The sequence below is a fragment of the Capra hircus genome, chromosome 3, assembly GCF_001704415.2.
Source record: "Capra hircus breed San Clemente chromosome 3, ASM170441v1, whole genome shotgun sequence".
NCBI lineage: Eukaryota > Metazoa > Chordata > Mammalia > Artiodactyla > Bovidae > Capra > Capra hircus.
This window is the reverse complement of record NC_030810.1, coordinates 62,447,012-62,464,422: the sequence shown is the minus strand read 5'-3', so window position 1 is coordinate 62,464,422 and position 17,411 is coordinate 62,447,012. Positions and strand designations below refer to the sequence as shown.

General features: G+C 41.6%; 1 protein-coding gene across 1 annotated transcript in view; it reads left to right on the top strand.

Moving 5' to 3' along the window:
* DDAH1 (dimethylarginine dimethylaminohydrolase 1) overlaps positions 1–17,411 on the top strand; it is a 154,297-nt gene that overhangs the window by 117,143 nt on the left and 19,743 nt on the right. Inside the window, exon 4 of the mRNA XM_005678156.3 lies at positions 450–569. Within this exon, the coding sequence (XP_005678213.2) occupies positions 450–569 (120 nt within the window). The remainder of the gene's footprint in view (positions 1–449; positions 570–17,411) is intronic.

The window sequence follows — 17,411 nt, the reverse complement described above, 5'->3', positions numbered from 1 at the left end:
GGAATTAAAGATCATGCACACTTGGCTGCCTACCCTGTGCTGGGCCTTGCACATACATCCTCCCAAGGTGCCTTTACTCTTCTAGTTTTGAGCAGATTGGCTTACCACACTGCTAAGGAAGAGATGTAATCCCCAAGAAGCTGTTCCCCAGGACAATGTGAGGCTCTTGTGTGCACAGGATATTCAGACAGATCCTTCTGGAGTAGCCCCCTCTGCAGGTCAGCCAGCGAAGCTGTTAAGGCAGTCACAGGTCAGGTAGGAGGCTCTGCACTTCCTTCTTAGAAGCAGTCTTCATTTAATTGGCAATACCCAAACCTATGAGGCCCAGTTTTCCTTCCAGATGTTCAGGGACCCCAGCAGCCTCCTGGAGAGCAAGAATGTTTTGAGCAGGTTTGAACGGGTTTTAGAGTTATTCTGCCATGACAAACTACTTTCTCTCATATGTGTAGGACTATGCAGTCTCCACGGTCCCCGTGGTGGATGCTTTGCACTTGAAGAGTTTCTGCAGCATGGCTGGACCTAACCTAATCGCTATTGGATCCAGTGAATCTGCACAGAAGGCCCTCAAGGTAAATGTAAAACTTTGCTCTTTCGAAATGCAGTAGGCACTGCCTATCACATGGTTTTTCTAATACTGTCTACTGGACAGACAGCAACCAAGGGTAGCAGGGAGAGAACTTGAGCTTTCTCTGATTTACACTGTCATGACCTCATATTTATTAGGAACCAGGAGCACTTAGTACGTACTGTTACTCTGAGTAAGTAAGTACTTGTTGTTCAGTTGCTAAGTATTTCTGACTCTTTGTGACCCCGTAGGCTGTAGCCCACCAGGCTCCTCTGTCCATGGGGATTTCCAGGCAAGAATACTAGAGTGGGTTGCCATTTCCTTCTCCAAGTAAGTACTTAGTAAGTACTCTTCCTGGAAAATACACCTGTTAGAAGAATTCTTCACTGATGAACCATTCTTCCTCACACATCAGGTTTCCTGGAAAGAAATAACTCATCACAGTTATTTCTTCTGAGGAAAAGGAGGGCATTCCACCAGCAGAGCTCTTTATAACGTTTTATCTTTTAACTCAGGTAATTGGTACACACAGAGTCGTTACATGATTCCTATCCTTTTTTACTTCTGAACTATTTCATAATAATCTTTTAGAAAGCTGTGATTCAGAAGTACCTAAAAATTTTAACTTTCCCATTTGCAGTGGAATACTTAAATTTTAGGAAAGTCATTTTTCTCATTTCACAGATAGGAATCAGAAAGTCCAGAAAAATTACTACTTGCTTTGGGTCACACAGCTCGATGGAGAGTAGACGTCATTGATAGTGAAGACTTTCTATCGTTATAGCGCTTTAGAGTTCAAAGGCACCTTTCTTCTCTGTAGCTAATAACCCTGGGAGATGATCTGGACACTTCATAAGGGCAAAGACCTTGTCCATTTTGGTCACCATTGTGCCCCTTTATGTTTGGCCCAAGGTGGTCCCTAAATAAATATCTGGCATACAGTGAATAAATGAATGAGGGAAGTGACTTTATCTCCATTTTGCAGTTAAGAACTAGATCGAGTGGCTCACCCCAGATCACAAAGCTAATACTAAAAGGTGGGCTGGGACTACTTTTTGTCCCTTCCTCTCAAGTAGTGCTGCATGACATGTGGCTTATTAAAGGACCAAGACAGGGATTTCCCTGACAGTCTAGTGGTTAAGACTCTGTGTTCCCAATGCAGAGGGCACAAGTTTGATTCCTGTTCAGGGAGCTAAGATGGGCTTCCCAGGTGACTCAGTGGTAAAAGAATCTGCCTCCCAATGCAGGAGCCACAGGAGATGAGGGTTCAATCCCTGGGTCAGGAAGATCCCCTGGAGATGGAAATGGCAACCCATTCCAATATTCTTGCTGGGATAATCCCATGGACAGAGGAGCCTGGCGGGCTACATTCCATGGGGTTATGAGGAACATGGTTGAAGAAATTCAACACTCACACATGCAGAAAACTAAGATACTTCATGCAGCACAGCTCGGCCAAAAAAATAAAAGTAAAGAACCAAGACAGAAATTTCTCTTAGGCAAAGAGAGGAAGTCTGTGTGCTCCAAGGTACACAGTTTATTTGTTTGCCCTATCTGGTCTTGACTCTTCTACCTCAGGGCTGGGCTTGGTATGCTTTGTCTGGGAAGCAACCTCTGCCTCCCAATTGCTGCCTTTCTACTTTGCATTATCTGCAACTTCTTTCAGTCAATGCACTTGGCCTCTCTTTCTTCCCTTTCCCAGACTGTATCTCTGATTATATTTCTCGGACCTTTAACAATTGTTGTTGAATGATCTACTTTGGGTTTTGAATTTAGTGGCTTTTTCTATGTTTCCTTTAGAGAATGTCTTTTGTTCTGTTTCATCTGGAAGCCTGTGCCAACTTTCTGCATATAAAAAAAAGAAGTGATGCCTTGAAAGAAAATAGTTGATGAATGATACCATTCAGAGGATCTAGGAAGATTATTTCTCTCCTCAGGGACTAACTATGATGTCTTCCCATGGCAGCTGGGTTGGCCTGCACGTGTCTGAAATTGATTACAAGGGAAGGAGAAGGCTGAAGTTGTCCATACGGTGCCTTTGTGTAAATTAGCGGAAAGAACCTCCTCTGGATAGACAAACTAGAAAAAGTAGTTTCGTCTGCCATTCTGGGTAAACTAGGTCCCTAACTCAAATAAATTGGTCTCTAACTCAGTAGGTCTCTAACACAAATTGGTCCCTAACTTAGTTTAGAGAAACTAACATGTAATAAACTAAGAGATAACACAATATGGTTAACTAGCACTCAGTTATATGAAATAGCCCTAATTGTTATTCAGAAGAGAAGAAACTCCTTGAGGTCTAGATATTCAGAGAAAACTTCATGAAGAAAATGTGGCTTGATGTGGGTCTTGAAGGGTTTGTCAGAGTGGGATTCAGTGAGAGAGAGTTCCAGGTGGGGACAGGAAATAAGCAAAGACTAAGCACAGTATATTCATGAGATGTAACCAAACTAGCCCAACTAATAAAGAGTTTCCTTGTGGGTTCCAGGGGACACAGCTGGATGGGGCAGATGATGTCTGAAGGGGTAGGGACATAAAAGTGAGCAAAGAATGAGTTTATCTCCATGAAGCAGAAGTCTGGTTATCCATAGGCTCTGAGCAGAAGAGGTTGTATTGCTGCAAAGCTGTTGGACCATCCCTCCTTTTGCAAAAAACTAAATGGAGAAGGAAGGCCCTGTGGTCAAAAAATGGCAACTGATGACCTGGAAAAAGAAAACCAAGCCTCAAGTTCCATTCTGTGCCTTGGCCACTCACCCACATTTCTCCATTAATCATTTCTTTTCCATTGTCAAGTCCTCTAAGACCACATCTTTTAAGAGCATCGCGTGAGGGTTTTATAGTCCTCCTTCCTTTAGAGTCCATTTGAGTCAGTGTTAATAATGATGTTCACTCTACTTGAAGCCTTCTGTGTCAGAAACTATAAATAATTCTGACTAGAAAAACATTCTTTGGAGACTGAACTTTCCATCAGAAAATGTGCTTCATAAACCATGGGCCTGTGGAGTTGGCCAATGCCCACCTGCCATGTTCCTAGCATCAAAAAGGTCCTCTTCCCTGGTAGCCAAGGTAGGAGTACAAAGTAAACTGAAAACTAATGAGATCTCCATGAGGGTCAGAAATAAGTGGGTTGGTGAAAAATTCAGATTTAGTGAATTGAACTGGTTATTTGAGGACAGTTTAGGCACCTGCATTAAATCAGTGAATAAAATTGATGATGGGTAAGTCTCACTGCTGATTTGGACATATAAATACTGATATAGACAGGCAGGAAGACAAACGGTCAGAGACAAATATGTCATTTACAAGTAATGAAATTGTGGGGGTTTTTTTCCACTTCACAAGTGAAAATACTGAGGACAGATGAAATAAGGCATTTTGAATAGGATCTCATGGTGTCAGAATCAGATTTCCTGGACCCAGCTTCTGCTGGCCCCAGTTGCCCAGCCCACTCCATAGCCATTCTTTTTCTATTGGAAAGCCTTTTCTAATTATTTTGCCATGGATTGGTTCTAGCTAAGCTCGCTCTTTCTCCTCCCCTCTCTCCAACTATTCCTCTCTTCCCATTTATTGCTGGTTATCAGTATCTGATCTGTATCAGGGAAGATGTGAGTTTGGTCCCAGATAGCTGTTTTTCCTTTGTAAATCGTGATGTCTCAGTCTTGTCTCCATAGAGAAGCCCCTGGCCACTTGGGCATCACTCTGAAGGGTGTAGCATTTAAACTGGGATGAATTGTGCCTTTCTGTGCTACACACAGAAAACCTGATTGCTTCCCACATCTGTCACTGCTCTTTGAGTACTTGCTTCCTTCAGAGTCTTTAAAACTACTTCTTGCATATTCATGCAAAGCTGAGAGCCCAAGGGCTTCCCGGTAGTCTTACTGCATTTGAAACACTTTGTAATGGGTTGCAGTCTATTCTTGGTTAATGAAGTGGGTTCTTATGGAGATAGTCATCATACCTGTCTAGGCTGTAGGAGATTTAATAGTGTATGCATTGTCTATTTAAATGAAATAATCCATCTAAGATGACTTTAGCAACTCTCTGCTAAAAAGCCCAGAATGTATTTAACACAAGGTATATTTAATACACTTTTAATACAGTTTATCTAATATAGGAAAGAAAAAAAGGAGGACCTATCATTACCATATTTTACCATTGATGTGGCCAAAGTACTGGCAATTACGTTGATTTGAAATTACTAAAGATATTAGATACCAGGTCTTACCCTAGAAATACTGTTATCTAAGCAAAATTAGCCTTTAGAGCAACCTGCCCTTGCTATACTTTTTCTCCTACACTTTTCAGCATTCCCTTCATGCCCCTGGGCAATCACTACCTTCATCCTGCTCCTCTAGTTATAAAAGAAAATAATATAAGAGTAATTAATTTATGTTCAGGCAGTAGATCCGCTAGTACTCTTCCACGAGGAATGTTTGCCTTCTCAAAAGATGAGAACTCCAGTTGCTGCACAGCTGAGCTTCGAGTCACAAATGTAATTTGAGCAACAGAAGCCAACCTCCAGATAACACATATTCTCTTATCTCATTCATTTAAAGTTAAACAAGAGACAAAACTGGAGTGGGTAGCCATTCCCTTCTCCAGGGGAGCTTTCCAACCCAGGGAGTCAAACCCGGGTCTCTCGCATTACAGGCAGATTCTTTACCTTCTGAGCTACCAGGGAAGCCCAGAGATCAAACCACTCTATGCTATTAGCAGTCTATGCTGCTGCTGCTACTGCTGCTAAGTCGCTTCAGTCATGTCCAACTCTGTATTATTAGTAGTGAATTCAAGAGGGAGGGAGTCATGGTGTGCAGGGCCATCTTGTACATTATATTTTAATTTTTAAAGATTAGTAAAAATACATATATTGTTGGAAGTGGGCTGTGATTAACTTACAGAAATAATTCTTCAGTAGCTGAGTCTAAATCTCAAATCCTTGCTTTACCTTCCATGTGATATCTTTTAATAAGGAAAAAAAAAGGCAAACCTTATATACCCCTTGACCAATATCTCCCCATTTCTTCTTGCCTGCCAATCTTTGTAAAACTTAAATATATATATACAGTCCTTTATATGTCAGTAAAGCTGGGGAGGGAAAAAACATAATAAAGAGTAGATTTGCACTACATCTCACCCGTTCTTTTTCTATATCCGTGCCAAAATTGACTTGCTTTCCAGGAACCTGGGTTAATTACATGCTCTCTGTCACAGGAGGACAGATCATAATTCTCGCCATCGGGAGGGGCTCTCAGTAATAATTTTTAACCCAATCTTGGTAGCATTTAGTCTTCCAGCCACCTGGGAGTAAGAGAAAGGAAGGAAGGAAGCAGAAAGAGAGGGAGTGAAGAAGATAGGGAAAGGAGGTGAGGAAGAGTGACACTTAGCTAAAACAATCAGATGAGAAAGCTGCTGCCCTCCCCAAGTTCAGAGCTCCAGGGACTTGTGGTACTGACATGTTGAGGGGTGTGCCATAAGCTGGCCAGGAGGCAAGAGGCATAGCCCCATCTTCCTAACTTAACCCCACACAGGAGACCAGGTATTTTTCTCCTTTCGGCATCTGCAGTTTTGTTTAGTGACCTTTCTTTTATTACTAATTGTATTCTTTTGTATCACAATGAATTATTGTTTAAGATTTTTAATAGAAATATTAAAAGGATGTGGTAAGAAAAAAATTATGAGATCACCACTCCATTTTTTGTGCCTTTGTCATATAAATGGAGCTGAAATATAGTACATGGAATTCCAGTAGACTTGCAATTCTAAATTAAAAAGATCATAATGCATCTGGACAGGAATGTCTTTAAGTTTTTTATGTTTCCTGAAATAACAAATTACACTTGTAAGATTCCTTGAATGAGGACACGGGCTGCTTGCTCTGAGCTAATTTAAATTGCATAGGATACAGTGTGTTTTTCTTTTGCATGACTAACTATATAATAGAGGTCACTCAGTATTTCCTCTCGTCTTGACTCAGCTTCAGCATTGATTTTATGTCCAAAAATGTCCATGTTATTTTATAGGTGGTCATTTAAAAAATGAAAATGGAAAAAGTCCTGAATGTTTTTGGATTTTGTATGTTTTTTTAATCCCCTGGAATTTCCTTTAATGACAACTGGAACAGCAATAGCAAAAACCAAAAGACAGAAGGAGAGCTAACCAGTATCAACAGCATGATTGAAATGGAAAAATAAAGACTTTGCATTCTCAGTTGCTGTCACAGGGAATTACAGTCTATAACCACAAGATTTCCCACTTTGTGTGTCTCCTGTGAAGGACAAATTGACAATCCGTCGTAGGTTTAATTTAGTCTCATTTTGGGGTTTTCTCTTCCAATTATATTCACCAGATTCACAAGACAATGCTCTTTTAAAAAATAATCAACCGTGCCTGAATTAAGAAATTAAAACACAAAACCAAATAGACTCTGAGTTTGTAACAACTGTTTATGCTCCTTTTCCTGGCAGCAGTTGGCTTATCTGACAGTATTCCCAGAGCTGTATGCCAACAAGGCTGGGGTGGCCAAATAAAATGCTTTGGCATGAGAGGGCAATAAATAATCTGAAGCTCGGAGACCAAAACAACCTTGCTGTATACCAGCACTAATCCCAAGCAAGGCAGGAAGAAAGCAAAATTGGCCAAGTAGGAGAAAGGGAACAATAATGTGATTTTTTCTCTTGAGCTTTCAAGAAAATGTCAAAGAGGAAAAAAGGAAGAAATAATATTTAAAAGGCTGTTCATTCTATCCATTATATAATGGACATCAAAAAGTACTTAGCAGACTCTATGGGATGTCATTGGGGGAACTCACATATCTTGTTTAGAGGTTGAGCAAATGGCCTTTTATGGGTTCTTTCAATCCAAGACTCCTGCTCATGAAAGAGAAAGCCTCTGAGTGACCTTGAATTGGTGGTTCCTGATAAAAGATGTGGTTTAAAACTTTCTGAAAACACACTGTCCTGGCCCTATCTCAGAATATTCTGATGTTCTAGGTCTGGGATACAGTCTGGCCCTCTGCATTTTTTAAAATTTATTATTGAGGTATAGTTGATTTACAGTGTTGTGCTAATTGGTGCTATATAGCAAAATGACTCAGTTATATATACATATGTATTATATATATACATATGTATATGTATAAATACATTCCTTTTCATATTCTTTTCCATTATGGTTTATCACAGGATATTGAGTATAGTTCCCTATGCCATACAGTAGTACCTTATTATTTATCCATTCAATATACAATAGTTTGCATCTGCTAATCCCCAGCTCTCAAACTTCCCCACGCAGCCCTCCTCCATCTTGTCAACCACAAGTCTGCCTTCTGCCTGGCATCTGTATTTTCAAAAGTTCCACAGGTGATTCTGGTACACAGACTAAGTTGAAAGCCACTGCCTTCAAGAATTTCTACAACTTACAAAATCACTTAACTTATGATCCTAAATAATATGCACCTGAAGAAGCCAATCACTATGTTTATAATAGAGGTACAAAAGAACAGCCTCCAAGTAGCATTAAAAGTTAGAGAAAGTGTCCAAATCAAAAACCATCGAAAGTCAGAAACTCCTTACTCTTTTCATGCCAAGAGCTCAACATTGTACAACTTAAAATATTAATATAATACCTAACTAGGTAATAACTTGAATGCCATGATTCAATCCATTTGACATGTTAAACTTCTTTATTAAAATATTCTGAGTTATCAGAAATCACTAATGTTATCATTTTCTGAGAATAGAAAATTCGCATTTGACTCATGCTTCTCAAACCCTTCCCCCAACATACACACACACACACACACACAAAGAAAAATCTAACAACAGTACCTTATCTTGATGTACAGAGATTTATGTCAAAGAGAAAAAAAGACTAAACTTCATATTATTACTGATATTAGAGAAAAAAACTTACTTTACAAACAAAATCATATGTTGATTCGACTGAAGAAGCATAGTTGTCTAAAGGGCCAAAATGGATTTGAGGGCAAAGCAGAGAACTTTAGAGTCCAAATTCACAGGTTGTCCTTCTGGCTCTGCCTCCAGCTCTCCCTGTGTGACCCCGTCTCCAGTAGGCAATCTCATCCTGAAAAAACAAAGTCCAATCAGCCTCTCCAAGGAATGAGAGCTTCATTCCTCCCCGCTGGAAATTTCATGACAGGCAGGCAAGGTGAAGGACTATGTCTCAAGCTTGGCAAAAAGTAGCAACCATCTAATTAGAAAGCACTCGGTGATATAGATAGTTCCAAAGTGGGTTCACTATAGACTCTTGACCATTGTGACATCGTCCTTTCAGTGGCAGTAAGTGCTAGAAGACTTATGCTTAGCTGAACGTGTTGATGCTGGCTCGAGGATAGAAAACTGCAGAAAAATCCATCCTAGTTCCATCTCTCTTTGAGGAGGCTTCAACTGAGTATGTAACTATTAAACTGGATATCTAACAAACATCATCATTTCCTAATTCATTCATAAAAATCTGATAGAAAAAGAGGTAAGGTTTCCAAAACCTTTTATTGTTGTCTCTTCTGCAAAAAGACTTTTCAAAAAGCATATGAAAGAAAAGGCAGTTGAAAAGAGATTGCATGTGTGCTAAGTTGCTTCAGTCGTGTCCAACTCTGCACAACCCTATAGGCTATAGCCTACCAGGCTCCTCTGTCCATGGGATCCTGGAGGTGAGAATACTGCAGTGGGTTGCCAAGCCCTCCTCCAGGGTATCTTTCAACCCAGGGATCACACCCGCGTCTCTTGTCTTCTGCATTGGCAGGCGGGTTCTTCACCACTAGTGTCCCCTGCTGCTGCTGCTGCTAAGTCACTTCAGTCCCCTGGGAAGCCCCTAAAAAGAGATAACAGCTGAGTTTGAAGTTAGGGCTCCTTGAGCATCATACAGCAATTTATTGAGCAGCAACTGTATGAAAGATAGAGTCCCACACACAGGGAACATGGAGGAGGATGCCCTCAAGGCCTCTCCAGCTGAACTGGAGAAACAGGACAGTGTCCATGTAAGATAAGGCAAATGCCTACTAAATGGTGCAGGGTCCTAGTAGAGGTAGTGGGGGTTCCAAGGATAGAGTGATCACAGGAGGAGGGAACCAAAGTCCGAGTGGACCTGAACAAACAGCAAGACACAGACGGACGGGCACAGAGGATGAGTGTTTGCTGTAGATGGACAACGGGGGGAATATCTATTTTATATCAACAGATGATGTGCAGGGACAGGAAGAGAATTAAGGTCTAAGAAATAAGTTGGGGCTAGTCCAAAAGTAAAGGAATTGGAGTCTTCTTATCTGCAGGCTGTGGGAAGCCACTCGATTTTTTAGCAAAGCTGTAAAATGTGGTATTTCAGAGAGATCTGTCTGATGTTATGCCTAGAATAATTTAACAGGAAGATCAGGAGTAATAAAGCTAGTTAGGAAGCATCACACTGTCCAGAAATAAAGGAAAGGAGGGTCTGGACTGGAGAAGCAGCCATGACAACAGAGAGGACCCTGCAGGGGGTGAGTTCTGTTTACAGAAGTAGCAGAACATCATAACTGATGGAGTTGAAAGGGCAGGGGAGGAAAAAGGCCCAGGTCAGCACTTGGACAGATACTTATAGAACTCCTGTTCTATACCAGGCCCTGTACTAGGCCCTAGGGGACAATGATCAATGAAATCACATCAGAAAAGACTACCAAATGGGGTGCCTTTGGTGGAATTCTCAGAAGAGAGTTCAAACTCTCCCTGGCATGGTAAATTCAGTTCTCTCCATCTACACAAGAACAAACCATAGAAAATTGGTGGACAGAATGTGTTGCTGGATTCCTCTGACCTAGATTCACATTTTGAGAGCTGAGCTGTGCTTCAGACACATCCAACTGATGGCAGCTCTGGTAGATGGCCGACGTCTAAGCTCGTAAGGCACTAACGGGGCTGGCTCCCATTTCAGTTTCCATTGGCAGCAGTCAGTGGCTCATCTGAATTTAGAGTCTCTGTCCTTTACCTTTTTCCATTTATTTTTTATTATCTTTATCTACTCACTCTCAAAGCACATGGAAAAAAATTACTTTAACATTTGTGTGCCCTCTGTCTCCAGCAGGGTCTCAGTTTCTTGGCTGAGTTGAGTTGGCAAAAGACCACCAAAAAAAAAAAAAATTTACCCAGGATGATTTGTGCCTCATGGGCTGAAATCGTACATCACAGAATGGCCTATGTGACACTCTCACCAAGCCAACACCAGTACCCTTGATGTGGAACAGATTAGGAAATGTGTCAGTTGAGCTGGAGGGAGAACGGTTGAGTTTTGGGTTACTGTTTCTCCGTGAACATCACATGTATTAAATGCCTTAGGTGTTGATGAGTATCCTATTGCTTGGCTGAAGGTTAATAAGGCATATGGTAAAACCTAGGCACTAAATTAGAAATGACATTTTAACCCTAAATCATTCTCCAACTTCTAGAGAAAACATGCACACAGATGGATACAATACTGGGATTTAGCCCATCCTTAGAAACAGTGACATACAAGAGAAGCAAATTAAAAGTAAATATTCTGGGGGAGAGGGATAAATTAAGAGTTTGGGATTAAAATATACACACTACTATATGTAAAACAGATAACCAACAAGGACCTACTGAATAACAAACCACTCCAGTAGTATTCTATCCTTAATAATCAGTTACTATTTCTCCCATTTTAATCTGTTTTTCATTTATGGTCACTGGGGGACCCAGTATTTCTCAAATGCTATCTGCCTACAGATGTATAAAACTTTGGAGATAGCTTACAACAAAGCCATTCCCTTTTATCTTTTTCCGGAGTGGGACCAAATTCAAAGCTGTAACCACATATCCAGAGGTGACTCTTGGTACAGAGTTTCGAAAACAAAACATCTACACCATGGAAAGTGAGAAGTTCAATACAGATTAGCTACCAGTAGTTGTAATATCAATAGCGGTAATAATACATTTTAGGGGTGATGTTCATGTTAATTTAATTTGAAAAGCCTAAGTTAGTGACCTTTCAACTTTAACACACCCAAGAATCACACAGAGTGCACACTCGAAATGTGTATCACGGGAATTCCCTGGCAGTCTAGTATTACCACTTGGGCCTTCATTGCTGTCGGCCCGGGGTTTGATCCCTGATTGGGAAACTAAGATCCTGCATGGTGTGGCCAAAAAGAAAAACTAACGCATATACACAGAATCCAGAAAAATGGTCCTGTTGAACCTATTTGTAGGGCAGGAATAGAGACACAGACATAGAGAACAGACTTGTAGACACAGCGGAGGAAGGAGAAGGTGGGACGAATTGAGAGAGTAGCATGGATGTATACACACAACCATGTGTTCAATAGATAGCTGGTGGAAAATGGGGTATAACACAGGGAGCCCAGCTTGGTGCTCGGCGACAACCTAGGGGGTGGGATGGGGGGGAGGGAGGTTCAAGAGGGAGGGAATCTATATATACTTATAGCTGATTCACATTGATGTACAGTAGAAACCAATGCAACATTGTAAAGCAATTATCCTCCAATTAAAATAAATAAATAATGACATGCACATCACATTTCTCGGGTTGACCACAAGAAATTCAGCAGCAACCCTGGCGTGGAGCCTAGGAACCCCTGCGTGACTCAGGTGCAGGTAATCTGTAGACCACACTGTCAGAAGCATACCTCTGTCTGGAGTTCACCAGACATCCTATATCAGCATTTGAGGGCAGGGGGAGATGATTCATGCCAAAAGTAAATCACTGTGTTGTTGGACAGAAAATGCCCCCTAATATCATTCAGAATAGTATCTTATAAAATAAAACAACTGGCATAGCACTTCAGAGAAGTAACACTCATGTGATGAAAAAGCATGCAGAAACTAGTACAGCCACTATGGAGAGCAGTGTGGAGATTCCTTTAAAACTGGAAATAGAATTGCTGTATGACCCAGCAATCCCACTGCTGGGCATACACACCGAGGAAACCAGAATTGAAAGAGACACGTGTACCCCAATGTTCATTGCAGCACTGTTTACAATAGCCAGGACATGGAAACAACCTAGATGTCCATCAGCAGATGAATGGATAAGAAAGCTGTGGTACATATACACAGTGGAATATTACTCAGCTATAAAAATGAATGTATTTGAGTTCTAATGAGGTGAATGAAACTGGAGCCTATTATACAGCGTGAAGTAAGTCAGAAAGAGAAACACCAATGCAGGATATTAACACATATATATGGAACTTAGAAATGGTACTGACAACCCCATACGCAAGACATTAAAAGAGACAGATATAAAGAACAGACTTTTGAACTCTGGGAGAAGGCAAGGGTGGGATGATTTGAGAGAAAAGCATTGAAAAATGTATTACCATATGTAAAATAGATGACCAGTGCAAGTTCAATGCATGAAGCAGGGCACTCAAAGCTGGTGCTTTGGGAAAACTCGGAGGGATGGAGTGGGGAGAGAAGTGGGAGGGGGTTCAGGATGAGGGAACACATGCACCCATGACTGACTCATGTCAATATATGGCAAAAACCACCACAGTATTGTAAAGTAATTAGCCTCCAATTAAAATAAATCAAGTAAATTTTTAAAAAGTTAAAAAAATTCATGGTAGCAAATTTTAAAACATAAAGTTTGTTTCCATTTTAAGAACAACAGAAAAATGCAGAGCTTCACTAGATTGTTGAAATACAAATACCTATGAAAAGCTAATTTCTTTAAAATACTGTGTCTTCATGTACCCCAATGTTCATCGCAGCACTGTTTATAATAGCCAGGACATGGAAACAACCTAGATGTCCATCAGCAGATGAATGGATAAGAAAGCTGTGGTACATATACACAATGGAGTATTACTCAGCCGTTAAAAAGAATTCATTTGAATCAGTTCTGATGAGATGGGTGAAACTGGAGCCAATTATACAGAGTGAAGTAAGCCAGAAAGAAAAACACCAATACAGTATACTAACACATATATATGGAATTTAGGAAGATGGCAATGACAACCCTGTATGCAAGACAGGAAAAAAGACACAGATGTGTATAACGGACTTTTGGACTCAGAGGGAGAGGGAGAGGGTGGGATGATTTGGGAGAATGGGAATTCTAACATGTATACTGTCATGTAAGAATTGAATCGCCAGTCCATGTCTGACGTAGGGTGCAGCTTGCTTGGGGCAGGTGCATGGGGATGACCCAGAGAGATGTTGTGGGGAGGGAGGTGGGAGGGGGGTTCATGTTTGGGAACGCATGTAAGAATTAAAGATTTTAAAATTTAAAATAAATAAATTAATTAATTAATTTAAAAAAAATAAAATAAAATACTGTGTCTTTTTAGGGGAAGTGCTTACAGAATAAACAATATCATGTATTCCATCTAGTTCCTTTCTCTCTGTTGATAATGCTTGCATATTAAAATACAACATATCTGCAATAAGTGCTTATTGCTCTAATTTTCTTGGGCTACATAATGCTCTTAGACTTGAATAGAAAAGTCTGAAGGTCTGAAGTCCTGTGGCTGGAAAATAAACAGGATTCTAAATTCTTCAAGTAGGAATAGTGGAAAGAGGAAGGAAACTTGGGTGGGAAGTATTGTGTGCGCCCATCCCTGAGCTTGTTAGGAAGAATTTGAAAAGGTGCCCCTGGAGAGAGCACCTATGCTGATTAAAGCTGGAGATCCAGTGACAAGTATCAGTTGCACAGAAGGGAGCAGCGCAAGCACTGGCTAGAAGCTCGTCTTTGCTTCCAGAAGGCTGAGCTCTGAGTGAGTGTGTCTTACAGGAAATTGCATCAGGAGATTTTAGGAAGCTTTGAAGAGTTACTGAAATGGTAAAATGCTCTGCTGAAAGATTATTCATCCATTTGTTCAACATTTAACAAATGTGTTGAGTGCCTACCCCATGCCAGGCCCTGCACAGAGAGCCAGTGATGTGTCTGTGCCTCTCTGGAAGCTTCATTCACTCTCCTGTGATGACTTGGTTACCTTAACTCAATTCAATCCAAGCAGTATGTCGATAGCCTAAAGGGGCAGAGGTCAAAATATATGCAGTAGGGATACAATGGCACCCCACTCCAGTACTCTTGCCTGGAAAATCCCATGGACAGGGGAGCCTGGTAGGCTACAGTCCATGGGGTCGCTGAGAGTTGGACGCTACTCAGTGACTTCACTTTCACTTTTCACTTTCATGCATTGGAGAAGGAAATGGCAACCCACTCCAGTGTTCTTGCTTGGAGAATCCCAGGGATGCCGGAGCCTGGTGGGCTGCTGTCTATGGGGTCACACAGAGTCGGACACGACTGAAGAAACTTAGAAGCAGCAGGGATACAAAAATGTATTGCTGTCTGAACCAACTGATGACAGTCAGCTGGTTGCCTTCTCCAACTTCTATGCCTCACTTCCTTCTTATTAATTGAATCTTGAGTTGTAAATGAACATACTGCCACTTGGAACAAAGTCCACACCTCTCAGCTTTCTTTCTCCTAAGAGACTGAGTATTGTCTGCTGCTGCTAAGTCGCTTTAGTCGTGTCCGACTCTGTGCGACCCCATAGATGGCAGCCCACCAGGCTCTGCCGTCCCTGGGATTCTCCAGGCAAGAACACTGGAGTGGGTTGCCATTTCCTTCTCCAAGTATTGTCTGATGGTATGAAATTAGTGGTGCTGGGTATGAAATCCAGGAAGCCTGGATTTGAAAAAGAGGAGTTGTGCCCTTCTCCCTACCCTGAAGTTTATAAAAAATATGTGAAGGCTGGAGCACAAACAGCTATTTCATACCACTAGGACAAGAGCTTCATAACAGAGCAAAAGGCAAGAAGAACCTCAGCCTGTGATGACTGTGACACGGCACTGCATCCTCAAAACTCCTTTCACATGACAGAGAAAGAAGCTTTTAAAAGTTGTTTAGAGGGGGCAGGTACTTTCTGTCATAGCCAAATTTAGTTCTCAATGGTAAAAGCTGTTTGTCGTCACTAGCCATGAGCAGAAAAGCCAGGTCAAACTGGCTAAAACTGTGAAGGAGAATTATTGGTCCCTGTAGTTCTGAAGTAATGTAGACTTTAGGGTAGATTTGATAGGTCTGCTCAGTGATGCTGACAGAGAACCAGACTCTGTCTTCCCCTCTACAGATGAGCTTCACTATAAAGCTGGCTCCTCTTCAGGGGAGCACAGTGGCTGCCAGCAGCTCCTGGCCACTTGCCTCCTCACCCCCATTCAGGGAGAGGGACATCAGTTCTCTCAGAAAAGTAAGGAAGTTTCTTTCGATCTTGCCCATTCTTACTGGTTCAAATTGGTCATCTGTTCATCCCTGAACCACTAATGGAACTGGGGGTGAATTTCTCTGGCGCTACAGTTTCCTGACTGCATCCAGGCACAGTGGGGCACCACAAACAGGTTCACAGGGGTAGAAATATAAAATGTTCAAAAAGAATACAGATATACCTGTCAGACATCATCCACCCTTCTCCTATTAAGTTGTTTGGACCTAACTACTTAATAAATAAAAGCGTTAGGTTTGATAGAGCTTATTTTTTTGTTTGTTTTGGTTTGTGTTTCACTCTTTTTTCTTGGCCTGAAGACCCTATGAAAATATTACTGGGATACTTATGGGTACTATGAACCAAGAGAGGAACCTTAGGCTAGAGTCTCAGGCTGCAGTCAGAGGCAGAATTAGCTTCCCTCAGATAATGTGGGCTTCACAGGGAGGTATGATATACAAGTGAAAACCCAGGTAACTACTAAGAAAGCAGAGAATGGATGTGTGGGAAGCAAACACAATGTCCATAGGCCCTTGGAAGAGCTAAACCCTGCATTCTTAGAGAACTGCCTTTGTCTAGGAAAATACAATAAGGCCTTTGCTGTAAAAGGTGAGACCCTTGAAGGCTTGGGATCAGCAGGAGACAATACAGCAAAAGAGAAAGCAAAAATGTCCTTTGTTAGAAGCAACATGAATGTGGAGATAGGGAAAGAGCTGAGGAAAGGGAACGAGGAGAGACCTGAACTACAAAGCAGAGCTGTCGCATCTGTGAAGAACACCAGCATTTCATATTCCAAGTGTCTCTGTTACTGCAGTACTCCAATCTGCCAAACTTGAGAACAATCTATTCCTGTAGGTGAATAGAGCTTTTTTCCCAGGCAGTCAAAGAGAGACTGGGGTCCCAGCTTATGCTGACATTGTTTAAAAGAGGGACAGCACCGATAAAATAATTGTATTTCTAAAAGGAGCTAATTCAGTGGGGCCAGAGATAACATGTGAATATCAGCTACCTCCGTTCCCTTCTCAACCCCTCTTCCCAAATTGGTCAAAGTTATAGAGAGGGTACAGACTAGTGGTTCTCAATCTTGTCTCCATATTATAGTCATTAGGAGGGAGCATTTGAAAAGAAACAGTGACATTTTTCCCTACTTTCAGTTCAGTTCAGTTCAGTGGCTCAGTCGTGTCCGACTCTTTGCGACTCCATGAACTGCAGCACGCCAGGCCTCCCTGTCCATCACCAACTCCCAGAGTTCACTCAGACTCACGTCCATCGAGTCTGTGATGCCATCCAGCCATCTCATCCTCTGTCGTCCCCTTCTCCTCCTGCCCCAACCCCTCCCAGCATCAGAGTCTTTTCCAGTGAGTCAACTCTTCACATGAGGTGGCCAAAGTACTGGAGTTTCAGCTTTAGCATCATTCCTTCCAAAGAAATCCCAGGGCTGATCTCCTTCAGAATGGACTGGTTGGATCTCCTTGCAGTCCAAGGGACTCTCAAGAGTCTTCTCCAACACCACAGTTCAAAAGCATCAATTCTTCGGCACTCAGCCTTCTTCACAGTCCAACTCTCACATCCATACATGACCACAGGAAAAACCATAGCCTTGACTAGACGGAC